General features: G+C 47.0%; 1 protein-coding gene across 1 annotated transcript in view; it reads left to right on the top strand.

Moving 5' to 3' along the window:
* The window catches only part of LOC138745796 (E3 ubiquitin-protein ligase PDZRN3-like), a 496353-nt gene that overhangs the window by 28397 nt on the left and 455529 nt on the right, over nt 1-12427 (top strand). The window contains exon 3 of the mRNA XM_069903108.1: nt 1715-1822. Within this exon, the coding sequence (XP_069759209.1) occupies nt 1715-1822 (108 nt within the window). The remainder of the gene's footprint in view (nt 1-1714; nt 1823-12427) is intronic.

Genomic DNA, 12427 nt, shown 5'->3' with positions numbered 1-12427 from the left:
TCTATTTAGGCTTTTGCTTATATTTGACAAAGGACTCAGGCCTGAGATATTAGTCACCCTTTACTGCAATGGATGCTGCGTGACCGGCTGAGTTTCTCCAGCACGTTTGTGTATTCTCCTGTGTCAGTTCTATACACAGCTGCTCAAAAAGGCAGCCAACAGCTGTTGGACCCATCCCACCTCACTAGGCACTTTCAAACAGGGAAAACATCCGTCTGTACAGGTGGAGCTTATTTGCCCTTATGACTAAAGACATACCTTTCTGAATGCACCATGCCAGCTCTGTTGCGCTGATTCCAACCCTTCTCAGGGAAGGATAATCGACAGAGCGCTGTGCTTTGCTGTCTGACCTGAATGTACAGACCCTGCAAGGAGCTGGTTAGGGGTGGGCTGATGATGCTGTCAGCCCGCAACCCATCTCCCCACTCAGCCCTCTCTCTCCATGACTCCCTCAAGGCAGGGGTGGCAGGAATAAGCTGTCGGGGCAGCGGGAGCCATTGGGAGCTGTCAGGGGCAGCGGGAGTTGGTGGGCACTGTTGGAGTGGCGGGGGCAGTGGGAGCCATCAGTGGATGGCCGGTGTGGGCTGAGTCAGCCACACTGGGCTGCTTCGGCCTCGGGGCTGCTTCGGCCTCGAGGCTGTTCTCTGCTCAAAACGCGGCAGAGCAATGGCCATCTTCCCTACCCATAATCCCCCTCGCAGGTGGAACTGTTCTGAGAACTACAGAGCAGTTCTAGTTGCGAATAGGGTTATGGATAGGGAAGACAGCCATTGCTCTGCCACATATTTATGACAGGTGGCGCTACGGCACCAGTTGCCCCGCCTCCATTGGCTCCAGAGGGTGCTACGAGGTGCCGCTCAATATGAATGCGACGCAGGAGCAGCCTTTTAAGGTAAGTTTTAAGTTTTAGATCCATTCTTGAAATGGTCTAGTGACACATTCTTCATCCTCCTCCACCCAAGGAAAAGATTCTGGAGTATGAAATCTCACATCAATAGGTTCAAAAATAGTGTCATCTCCTGAATGAACCTCACCAAGGGGTCTCATGCTGCCCTGGCCCTGTATTAATGGGTCTATAGTGATAACACTGCCAGCGATAATGGGCTCTTGTTCTTTCACTGCTATATGTATGTTAGAGTTAACTTGCTGGCAAAAACAAACCTTTCTGACTGCACCAACCTCATTAAACCTGAACAGTTGAGATGCAAGAAACTCAGCAGTCAATTTATCCATTGTTACATTGTTAAGAACAATGTAACTATGACCTGTTTTGTTGAAATGATGTTGATTAAGAATAAATGCTGGCCAGGAAACTGCAGAGACCTCACACTTTTACATCAGTGTCCTGGGTCATTTCTCTCAGTGCTCTGGTTTGAAGGGGAGATGCGTGTCTCAATGGAGTGTGTTCAAATCCTCGGACTGGGACCAGAAGCCTCGTGTCTCCAAGGCAGGAGAGGCACCAATTCCAGCCATGGTTCTGTGGGATATAACTTGATCAATATGTCTTGGTGTGAAGAACCCCAGCTGAATCCCATGGAGCATTTCTAAAATCATTGTCAGATTTTGTGTACACTAAGTTTTTAGCCACCTCCCTCTTTATCCCTTTTCTGACCCCAAGTCCAAGGCATGAATGTAATTAACTTCACCAGAGGTGGCCTCTTCCATGAATTTTTATTTCTCTCCCCTGCTGACCTGCTATTGCTTTGCTTCACAGAACAGTGAGGACGATTCTTCAAGCGAAGTAATTTATGTTTCCAGAGTTATGGAGAATGGACCTGCAAGCAAACCTGATGGACTGCAAGTTCACGACAGGATCATCGAGGTAAGGGAGATGTTGATCGGGGTACCGATGACCGCTCTTCAACTTGCTGGTACAAATGGATTCCATTGTTCCTTTGAAGGAAGCCCTCTTCCATTTATGCTTAATGTAAAAAATGTTTTGTCTTGGACTTGTGTGAAGCATTGGGAGTTTTCAGAAAAATCTCTTCAATACTTTGTTTGAAGACCTTCCAGAAAAATGAACGGGTGGTGCTTTGGCTGCAATGCTGAGTCATCTCAAGCTTGCCTGCGGGATTTGATGGTTGCACAGAATGTTTGTCTGCATGACCAAAGGTGCAGTCACACAACCACAGATTTTGGCCTTCTAAACTTGAGTTGTGGTGGCAGGCAACAATGTCAGGTTGCTCAAGGTGACGCCCTGTTGATTCTCCCTGTTGGGAGTGAGTTCACGTGATTGGTTGTGATGGAAATCAAGGTCCTTTGGTTTTTAGTGCGTGCAGTGCACACTTTCCATGCCAGTGCACCGGTTCTTTGCTGGAACAAACAATTGTGGTAAAACTGAGGGCTTTTGTTCCAGCAAGCAGTTCTGTGGAAATGTGCTTCCGGGAAGGAGCTTGTTTTTGGTTGGCAATTATCAACGTTTGTTGTGGGATATTGCATGATCTATTTTGCAATATAAATTTTTAGCTCCTTAAGTGAAACACGAATGACTGCAGCTTCAGTGATTGCAGTCAAAGCTGGAGATGCTGGAGATACTCAGTAGGTCAAACAATGTATATTAGCAAAGATGAAGATGCATACAAAATGCTTCGGGCTTGAGTCCTTTGTTGGGCACAATGTCGGCAAGCATCTGAATAAAATGGTGGGGTGAGGGGACAGGGGGAGGAGCATAGGCCCACAGGCAGGAGGCAATAGGTGGATAAGGGAGAGAGGGCACAAGAGAAAATGGGGAGGAGGGATGGCATTGTGAAAGGAGAGGGAAGGGGGTGGAGAGCTGGAGGAAAGAGGATAGAGGAAGGGGAAGAGAAGTAGAACAGGGAGTGGGCTAGCAGAAACTGGAGAAGTTGCTCTTAAAGCCATCCAGTTGGAGAGTGACCAGACGCAATATTAGGTGTTGCTCCTCCAATTTACAGGTGGCCCTGCTTTGGCAGGGCACGAGGCCACTACAAAACATCTCGGCATGAGAGTGGGGCGCAGAATTGAAACGTTGGCCACTGAGAGATCCGTGTCATTGATGCGGACAGAGCGAAGGTGCTCAGCAAGACAATCTCCTAGTTTGCGTCCAGACTCTCCGATGCAGAGAAGGCCACGAGGGGAGCACTGGATGCAGTATCACGTAGAAGGACTGTTTTGGGGCCCTGAATGGTGGTGAGGAAGGAGGTGTAGGCGCAAGTGTGGCACTTCCTGCAGACGCAGGAGAAGGTGCCAGTGGGAAGGGAGGAGTGGATGAGGGATCCATGGAGTGAGCAGTCCCTCTGGATGCCAGGGCAGTGCGGGAAATGGAGAAGATGTGGATAAGGGCTGAGTTGAAGGTGGGAGAGGGGAAGGAGGAGGATATCTCAGAATATCTGGAAGACCTCATCTTGGGAGCAGGTGTGACAGAGATGGAGGAATTGAGAGAAAAGAATAGAATCCTTGCAGGGGACTGGGTATAGTCGGGGTAGTTGGTCAGTTCCTTGTAGGAAGTTTGTCTCCCGAAATGGAGTCAGATCAAAGAAGGGGAGAGTGTTGCTGGAGGTGGACCAAGTGAATTTGAGAGTAAAAATTAGCAGCAAAATGAATACAGTTGACTGTCCCTAAGCTTGTTAAATCAAATGTGTGTAATGTTTGTCTGCTCCTTGCAGCTGTGCCATGAATTCTTCGGCAAGAATGATGGATTGAGAAGTCACCAGGTGACTCGAGGATTGGGATGGGAAAGAAAGGGCCGGGATACATGGGGAGGAGTTGTTCGAGATGGGATAGTCAAACAGCAGAAAGTTCGAATGCTTGTTGCTAAACAGACATTCCTTTAAAAATCTGTTCAGTTGCCTAGCTGCTGATGTGAATGTGCTCCTCTCGAAGTATGTAATGACTCTCAACTCTTGTGATTAATGGAGGTGATGGCAGCCATGGTGATCCAGTACTGCGAAGGGAATGATGTCATAATAAACCGGTGGTCCAAGGTTGCTTCGGTAACTGACGTGAAGGATTCCCTGTTGTGTTGGTAATGGGCACTATTCTTGAGATAACTTTACTGCCACCCACTGCAAGTTAAATGGTGGGGCGGGGGTGGGGGGTGGGATGTTGTTTGCGAAACATTTGTTTAGTTTGCACTTTTCTTGTTTGACTTATGCAAATTTGGGGTGAATGGGGGACAAGTTTAACATCGAATAAAAGTAGTGGTTGCTCATTTGGAAGTAGCATTGCAGCAAAATGCTACTGCTCTGTTTCCCCACTGGAGTTGTGTGTTGACTAAATCGCCTCCATTTGAACCTGATCGCATGAGACCCTGGTGCTAGGTTTAACCTCAAAGTGAACCAGAGATCCATGCTCTTAGACCAATTGCAACCAACCTTGTATTGTTCTGCTGCCTTAGGTCCTATTGTTTCTGATCCAGACAGCTTGCCATGACGATTCTTGCTGGCCTACCTCGTCCTACTACATTTAAATGTGAGGTCCTCCATCAACTGGCACCAAGTCTTGTTCACCACTCAGATCTCTGGTCGCAAACTCACGCTGACTCAAAGCACCATTCACACTGGCATTTTAACCCAGTAATTAACCATTAATGTGCAAGTGTGAACACTCACAAACTGGCATGCCATATCGCCCCAGGGGATTAACTGCCTTGGGAGCGTGTATCATCACCGATTCATTGTGAATCGGCATACTGGATAGCCTAGCATGAAAGGGTCGGGGCGGGTGAGTATGCAGGACATCACCACTGAAGGATAGACGCCCCTTTGCTCTGAGATGCTGTGTAGTGAGCGTGAAAAGGCGCAGAGAACCGATTTACATTGGTCTAATGTGAACAGTTATTTTGAACTGGTTCGTTGAGCCGCCAACTTACCGGTTTGCCAATGTGAAAAGGGCTCTTGTTAACCAACATCGTTTGATTCTCGCCATTCCATCCCTTCATCTGTTCTTAAAGCATACTGATTTAACCTTAGTCCTTGGTCTAATTACACTCAGCTGGTATGTTTTTTAAAAAAAAATATTTATAGTACGGTAAAAACTGATTCTGGCTATTTAAACCCAGGAAGTCCAACTTCACCTAAAGTAATCTGCAAGCTCGTATGTTTTGGAGGGTGGGAGGAAACCGAAACATTCAGGGAAGCCCAGGTTTAACAGGGCGCCTTGGAGTAAAATTCCAATCCAACACATTGTGGCTTTGGTGCTAGACTAGATTTCCCATTGGATGTAACTCCAACTTGTACTAAAATACTACTTTTCTCGCTTTGTTTGAAACTTAACATGATTGATTAATACATTTTCCAATGAATCCAGTTGGCTTAAAGGAAGTGGGACAAGCACAGCTGTGCACCAACCTGCATGATTTCCAACTGCTGGTAATCCGATTTCCCCAAATGCACACTGGACCCTTGCGCCACCGGCAATGGTCGTGTACACCAACTGCACTCCAGAACCTCTGGCTCACGTTCCCAACTAATGAGCAGACAGATCCCAGAGGATTTCTGAACAATCGGATGTCGGAATGTCAGATATTGGCTGTAATTGGACGTTTCTCTATGTCTCTAGTTCCCGTTCTCGGAGTGATGCACACTGGCATGTTGGTCAAAATCCAGGTAGGATGCGAAAGTAGACTGTAGATGTCCTTTAGAGATAACGCTGACCCTGATTGGATTCCTGTTGTGAATTAGCTGTTTACAGCAACTTGTTGCTACACAACTGCAAAAATGTGCTTGGATCTTAAAAGGCACCAGAGGGCTAATTGGGGGAAAAATGCTCTGAGAAATCACGGTACATAAAAACACCAGACTGAATCCACTGTGCTGGTATGGACCAGGAGGCTGGCGAACTGAGCAGAATCTGGTCTCCACAGTATTCTCAGATGGACCTTGGTTGCTGGATGTGGAAGGGTCACACTTTCTCAATGGAATTTCCAGGCCAGCAGCTGTTGGCCAGCTGTGACCTGTAAGGACTGCACTGAGGTTCAGGCTGCTGTAAATCACCTCTCGCCGAGGTTCGATCTCTGCTTGACCATGCAGCTGGCAGCATGTGTGCGGTTGGCTTTTTGGTTGCAAAATATTGCTGAAGTTATGCTCTTTATTCTGGCGGGTTACTTAGGACTCAAAGTGCAAAGCAAGGCAAATCCTTTATCTCTATTGAAACATGGAATCCCATTTTTCAGGAGGATATGAGCATGAGATGGATTGACATCTCTGCAAGTGTGTTTGATTTTTTGGTGAATACAAATGAGCTGTGAAAAATGTACTTAATCGTGACCCATAATACTCCTCCTTTGCATCTATTTATTTTTTCTTAAGATCTCCAAAAAAACATTATTTGCAATGAAATTATTTGCAAATTAAAACTGGGCAGAGTCTTATTGCATCCTCGTGTCATGTTCGTACATTGTGTCACTGTACATTTTTACATTCATTCTCTAATTAGTATGTACCACCATTACCACCACCGCAGCACCTCGTAATTACTCCCTGTCATATTTATTTGAGGGTTTTCTCCTCTAGTGTCAGCCCCTCAAATGCCCAGTAGCGGATGGACTTGTGACAGTGGTCCTTCCCCACTAAGCCTTGAGAAATATTTTTTAACTGGAGGTCTCAGCTGCTTCCCAGTGTAAAGGTTTAACGTGGATGCTTTCAGTTGATGGCTGTCTTGCTGGGATTGTGCAGATGGCAAAGGCTGCAGAGAATTTCCCCTTGACTTATCCACACCCATGATGGTGGTTCTTACAGTCGAATGGCTGTGATCTGGGACCCATTGCTGAATATTTTGTGTTTCTTTTGGAACTTTAACCAGCTGAATTCAGTTGGCAGGTTGAATTTGTCCAGGTAAAATCTTGAATATTGCCTGCTGCTTGGTTCTTGGTTCGAGTAACCTCACAAATTCAACAAATGGCAAAGGAAGAGAGTTGGTGTCTGTCTTTGTGGTTGTTTCAGTTTTTTGAAAAGCGTTTAAAATGGTTGAAGTTAGTTTCAAGGAACAGAAAGGCCGGAGTAAGATTGTTCACAGCAAATGTAAAATTCAAATTCAAGCTACTCCACCTTTCTGATTACTCCTCTTGCTTTCCCTCTCCCTTAGATGTTTGGAATTTTATAATTTATGAATTTAGATGTACGGCATGGTACAGGCCCTTTCGGTCCATGAGCCAATGCCACCCAATTACACTCCATTGATCTACAACCCCTGGTAAGTTTTGGAGGGTTGGGAGGAAACTGGAGCCCCCTGGGGAAAACCCATGCAGACACAGGGAAAACGTGCACACACCTTACAGAGAGGACGGGATTCAAACCACTGTCCCAATGGTTGGTGCTGTAAAGGTGTTGCGCTATCCTTGCCACTCCTCCAAGGGTCACATTTTATACCATGTTTATCCATACCCACTCAACCTGAAGTGAGCTCTTGTCTTGGAAACTCATCCATTGCCAACTTCTGGTTCCAACGCCATGGGTGTGGACTGTCACCAATCCCACCCTCTTGACCACCGTCCAAAGTGTCTGCATTTTTGTCTCCACTTTTACCTGCTGATTTGATTACTTTCATTTCCCTGAGTAGACTGACTTTACATTTTGTCCTTATCTGCATGTTGAGATCCAAACAAAAGGGAAAACTGACTGAGGAGAATGTGAAGGGAAGAGAGAGAGAGAAAGGTTTCAGAAATGAGCTTGAGGCAGGACTGAAGACAAAACAAGTTACAGGGGATGTGATGGTCCAAATTCTTGTGGACTCGGCTTTTTCAAGTAACCCATTGTCTTGCTTGTAGGCTTGTAGGAGATTCACTGCCTTTTAACTAGCTCTGTCTTAATCACAAACAGCCCCCAGTGTAACTGGTGTGATCCAATCTTGTACGTTGTCAGGGTCATCCTGTGAAACATGTATGTCTGCGTATGATGTGATTGTAGCAAAAACAGAAATGCTGGGGGAACTCAGCAGGTCTCGCGGCGTCCATAGGAGATATAGCTGACGTTTCGGAGTTGTGTCCTCCGTCAAGGAACGAGTTTCATCACCCCCTTCCCCAGCCTCTGTCAAATACTGCCATATTTATACTTCAGATTAGACCATCTGAATGCTCAATTGCCTGAATGCCCCATCCCACCAAAGGAATCAACCACTTCTGTCACTGTGGGCAAGCACTTCTCTGCATTGTCCCCTCTTTTGGTCTGGTTCTGAATGAGTTGCCATCTCTGCTGAAACAGGAGCTGGAGGATTTTGTCCAGCAAATATTTTTCAGGCAAGTGTGTGCAAGCTTGCAGGCGATGGGATGGCTTGATTTTTTTTTTTACAGTGGTCAAAATTCTGCCAAAGTGTTGCTGGTAAATGTGCAAAACAGAACAACTGCAAATACGTTGTGAAATCTGAATTTACCACAAAAGTTTTGATGCAAAGAAAAGTTCCATAAGGAGCGAGCCATTTATGGCCAGACTGCCACTTATTGCCCATATTTGGTTTGCTGAGCTGGTTCAGGGAGTCTTGAGAGGATTGAGGCCTTGGGTCATGCTCGGACTAGGTAAGCTGAGGCCAGTAAATTTCCTTCTCAACAGCTCAGTGAACGACGGTGTCGTTTGACTTTGTTTCTCCATGTCTGACAAGAACTTCATTTGTTTCACCGAGATGCTGTAGTGAGGGTTGAACTGATGATTTCCGGATGACGAGTCTGGCAATACGCCACTGTTATAGCCAGAACGTGAAACAGGAATGGGATCATCCTGGTTCTGTTTGTGCTGTCTGCCTGAGCAATATTAATCCACTGTACCCTTCAATGGGTGCCGTTTAGTTCAGTGTTGGCTTGATGCTGGGTTGGAAAGGGAGTGTCATTTGGACAGTTCTTTGCTGTTGTAAAGGCTGTCTTGGGAACGTTTTTCCCTCAGGAGATCTTGAGGAGTGGTGTGGATGTTGAACTTCCTGATTAAAGGACAGGAACAGTAGAGAGAACCCTTGAGTTACCCCCATATTACACTTCGAAGTTCCATACATGTCTCGCAAAGCACAAAAATTCAGTAGCTTTTCCCATCATCAGGTCTTCTTAGTTCCGGGGCAGCTGATCACTGCTTTGTGCTGGGGCTTCTGTGATGGGAGATTAGCGCGTAACTGAACATCATATCCTTGCCTGGTTAAGCAGGAAAGTCTGCAGAGGTTGGGGTTGGGTGCAATATGCAAATGTGCTGGAGAAACTCAGCAGGTCACACAGCATCTACTGGAAGCCAAGGGCAACCAATGTATCGGGCCGGTGGCCTTCATCAAGGGTTGAGTGGAAAGAAAACCAGACAGGTGCCCGAATTAAAAAGTGGTGGGGGGAGGAGGGAGGAAGGGGCAGAGGGGGAGAGGAGCGCAGGCTAACGGGTGGGAGGGTAGAAGAGAATAAAAACTGAAAAGTGATGAGAAGTTCTCTGATCAGAGAAGAAAAGGAAGGCAGTGGGGAACTGGAGGAAAGGAGATAGAGGGACAGGGAAAGGAAGGAAGAGAGTTCATGGAAACTGTAGAAGTTGATGATGATGCCATCTGGTTGGAGAGGGCCCAGATGGAGTATGGGTGTTGCACTCAACCCCGGCATCTGCAGACTTTCCTGTTCACTCGAAGGGCACCATTGGAATTGGTGCAGGCCAGGCAGATGATAAGGTAATGCTGTGACTTCTGATCTGATGTGAGCTCGCATTGACAGACTCTGCTAGTGCTGATCCACTCAGGACTGAGCCCCAGTTGAGAAATACTGCATTGATTGCCTCCCTTACACAACCTGTAAATGTCAAACCACTTGCCTGTCTGTTTTGTTGGGAAGAGTATCCGGTTCGGTCAGTTCACAGTGAGACAAGTCTAGACGCAAGTGTTACAATCACACGCAACTTTAATTCACGCATGGGAGACCAACTGGGGAGAACGCTAAATGGTACTTGATTACTTTTTTGAATAATTTTTAAATTCCACACGTGTATGAATAAAAGTACAGCATGTATCAATGCTTTATATATACATGGTGATGTAGAGTCCTTTGTTTTGTTCTCTGCACTTTTCTTGGAGCTGTCTGAGGGCAAAGACCATGTCAGTAGTTCCTCTGTTTGCGCGAAAGCCGCACTGTGATTCTGGGAGAATATTCTCGGCGACACTAGGTATTATTCTATTTAGTAGAATCCTAGCAAAGATTTTGCCTGCAATGGAGAGCAGCGTGATTCCCCTGTAGTTTGAGCAATCTGATTTCTCACCTTTGTTTTTGTACAGGGTGATGATGGTGGCATCACGAAGGTCCTGAGGTAGTTTTCCTTGGTCCCAACAAAGCTTGAAAAACTCATGCAGTTTGGCATGCAGAGTTTTGCCGCCAGCCTTCCAGACCTCTGGGGGGATTCCATCCATACCTGCTGCTTTGCCACTTTTCAGTTGTTCGATTGCCTTATATGTCTCATCCTGGGTGAGGGCCTCATCCAGCTCTAGCCTTAGGGGCTGTTGAGGGAGCTGGAGCAGGGCGGAATCTTGGACTGAGCGGTTGGCACTGAAAAGAGATTGGAAGTGTTCTGACCATCGGTTGAGGATGGAGATCTTGTCGCTGAGGAGGACTTTGCCATCTGAGCTGCGCAGCGGACTTTGGACTTGGGGTGAGGGGCCGTACAGAGCCTTTAGAGCCTCGTAGAAACCCCTGAAGTCGCCAATGTCCGCGCTGAGCTGGGTTCGTTTGGCGAGGCTAGTCCACCACTCATTTTGGATCTCCCGGAGTTTGTGCTGAAGATGGCTGCATGCGCGACGGAAGGCTTGTTTCTTCTCTGGGCAGGACGGCTTTGTAAGGTGAGCCTGGTGGGCAGCTCGCTTCTTTGCCAGCAGCTCCTGGATTTCCTGGCTGTTTTCGTCAAACCAGTCCTTGTTTTTCCTGGAGGAGAAGCCCAGTACCTCTTCAGTGGATTGCAGACACCATGAGCAGGAAAGGGCTTTGGCAAATACTAGAGCGCATCGGATGTCCCCCAAAGTTCCTCAACATGATTATCCAACTGCACGAAAACCAATAAGGTCGGGTCAGATACAGCAATGAGCTCTCTGAACCCTTCTCCATTAACAATGGCGTGAAGCAAGGCTGTGTTCTCGCACCAACCCTCTTTTCAATCTTCTTCAGCATGATGCTGAACCAAGCCATGAAAGACCCCAACAATGAAGACGCTGTTTACATCCGTTACCGCACGGATGGCAGTCTCTTCAATCTGAGGCGCCTGCAAGCTCACACATAGACACAAGAGAAACTTGTCCGTGAACTACTCTTTGCAGACGATGCCGCTTTAGTTGCCCATTCAGAGCCAGCTCTTCAGCGCTTGACGTCCTGCTTTGCGGAAACTGCCAAAGTGTTTGGCCTGGAAGTCAGCCTGAAGAAAACTGAGGTCCTCCATCAGCCAGCTCCCCACCATGACTACCAGCCCCCCCACATCTCCATCGGGCACACAAAACTCAAAACGGTCAACCAGTTTACCTATCTCGGCTGCACCATATCATCAGATGCAAGGATCGACAATGAGATAGACAACAGACTCGCCAAGGCAAATAGCGCCTTTGGAAGACTACACAAAAGAGTCTGGAAAAACAACCAACTGAAAATCCTCACAAAGATAAGCGTATACAGAGCCGTTGTCATACCCACACTCCTGTTCGGCTCCGAATCATGGGTCCTCTACCGGCATCACCTACGGCTCCTAGAACACTTCCACCAGCGTTGTCTCCGCTCCATCCTCAACATCCATTGGAGCGCTTTCATCCCTAACGTCGAAGTACTCGAGATGGCAGAGGTCGACAGCATCGAGTCCACGCTGCTGAAGATCCAGCTGCGCTGGGTGGGTCACGTCTCCAGAATGGAGGACCATCGCCTTCCCAAGATCGTGTTATATGGTGAGCTCTCCACTGGCCACCGTGACAGAGGTGCACCAAAGAAAAGGTACAAGGACTGCCTAAAGAAATCTCTTGGTGCCTGCCACATTGACCACCGCCAGTGGGCTGATATCGCCTCAAACCGTACATCTTGGCGCCTCATAGTTTGGCGGGCAGCAACCTCCTTTGAAGAAGACCGCAGAGCCCACCTCACTGACAAAAGACAAAGGAGGAAAAACCCAACACCCAACCCCAACCAACCAATTTTCCCCTGCAACCGTGTCTGCCTGTCCCGCATCGGACTTGTCAGCCACAAACGAGCCTGCAGCTGACGTGGACATTTACCCCCTCCATAAATCTTCGTCCGTGAAGCCAAGCCAAAGAATAAAGATTTATATATATATAAAATATAGAGTCTCCTGTCCCACACCCTACCCCCAAATACGGAATAAAGAAGAAATAATGAAAGAGTAAGAAAAAATTAAAAGAGAAAAGTTAGAAATCAGATAAGAAACTTATCATCAAACTGAAACTGTACAAAACATATATTAATTAATCAACTCCAAGAAGCTTCTCAGAGGTCGAGGGGATGCCTTTTATAAATTAATACCTACAACTTGTAAATATGGGCTCC

This window comes from Narcine bancroftii, chromosome 11 (assembly GCF_036971445.1).
Source record: "Narcine bancroftii isolate sNarBan1 chromosome 11, sNarBan1.hap1, whole genome shotgun sequence".
NCBI classification, from domain to species: domain Eukaryota; kingdom Metazoa; phylum Chordata; class Chondrichthyes; order Torpediniformes; family Narcinidae; genus Narcine; species Narcine bancroftii.
The sequence above is the reverse complement of the archived record's forward strand: the minus strand, read 5'-3'. Positions and strand labels throughout refer to the sequence as shown.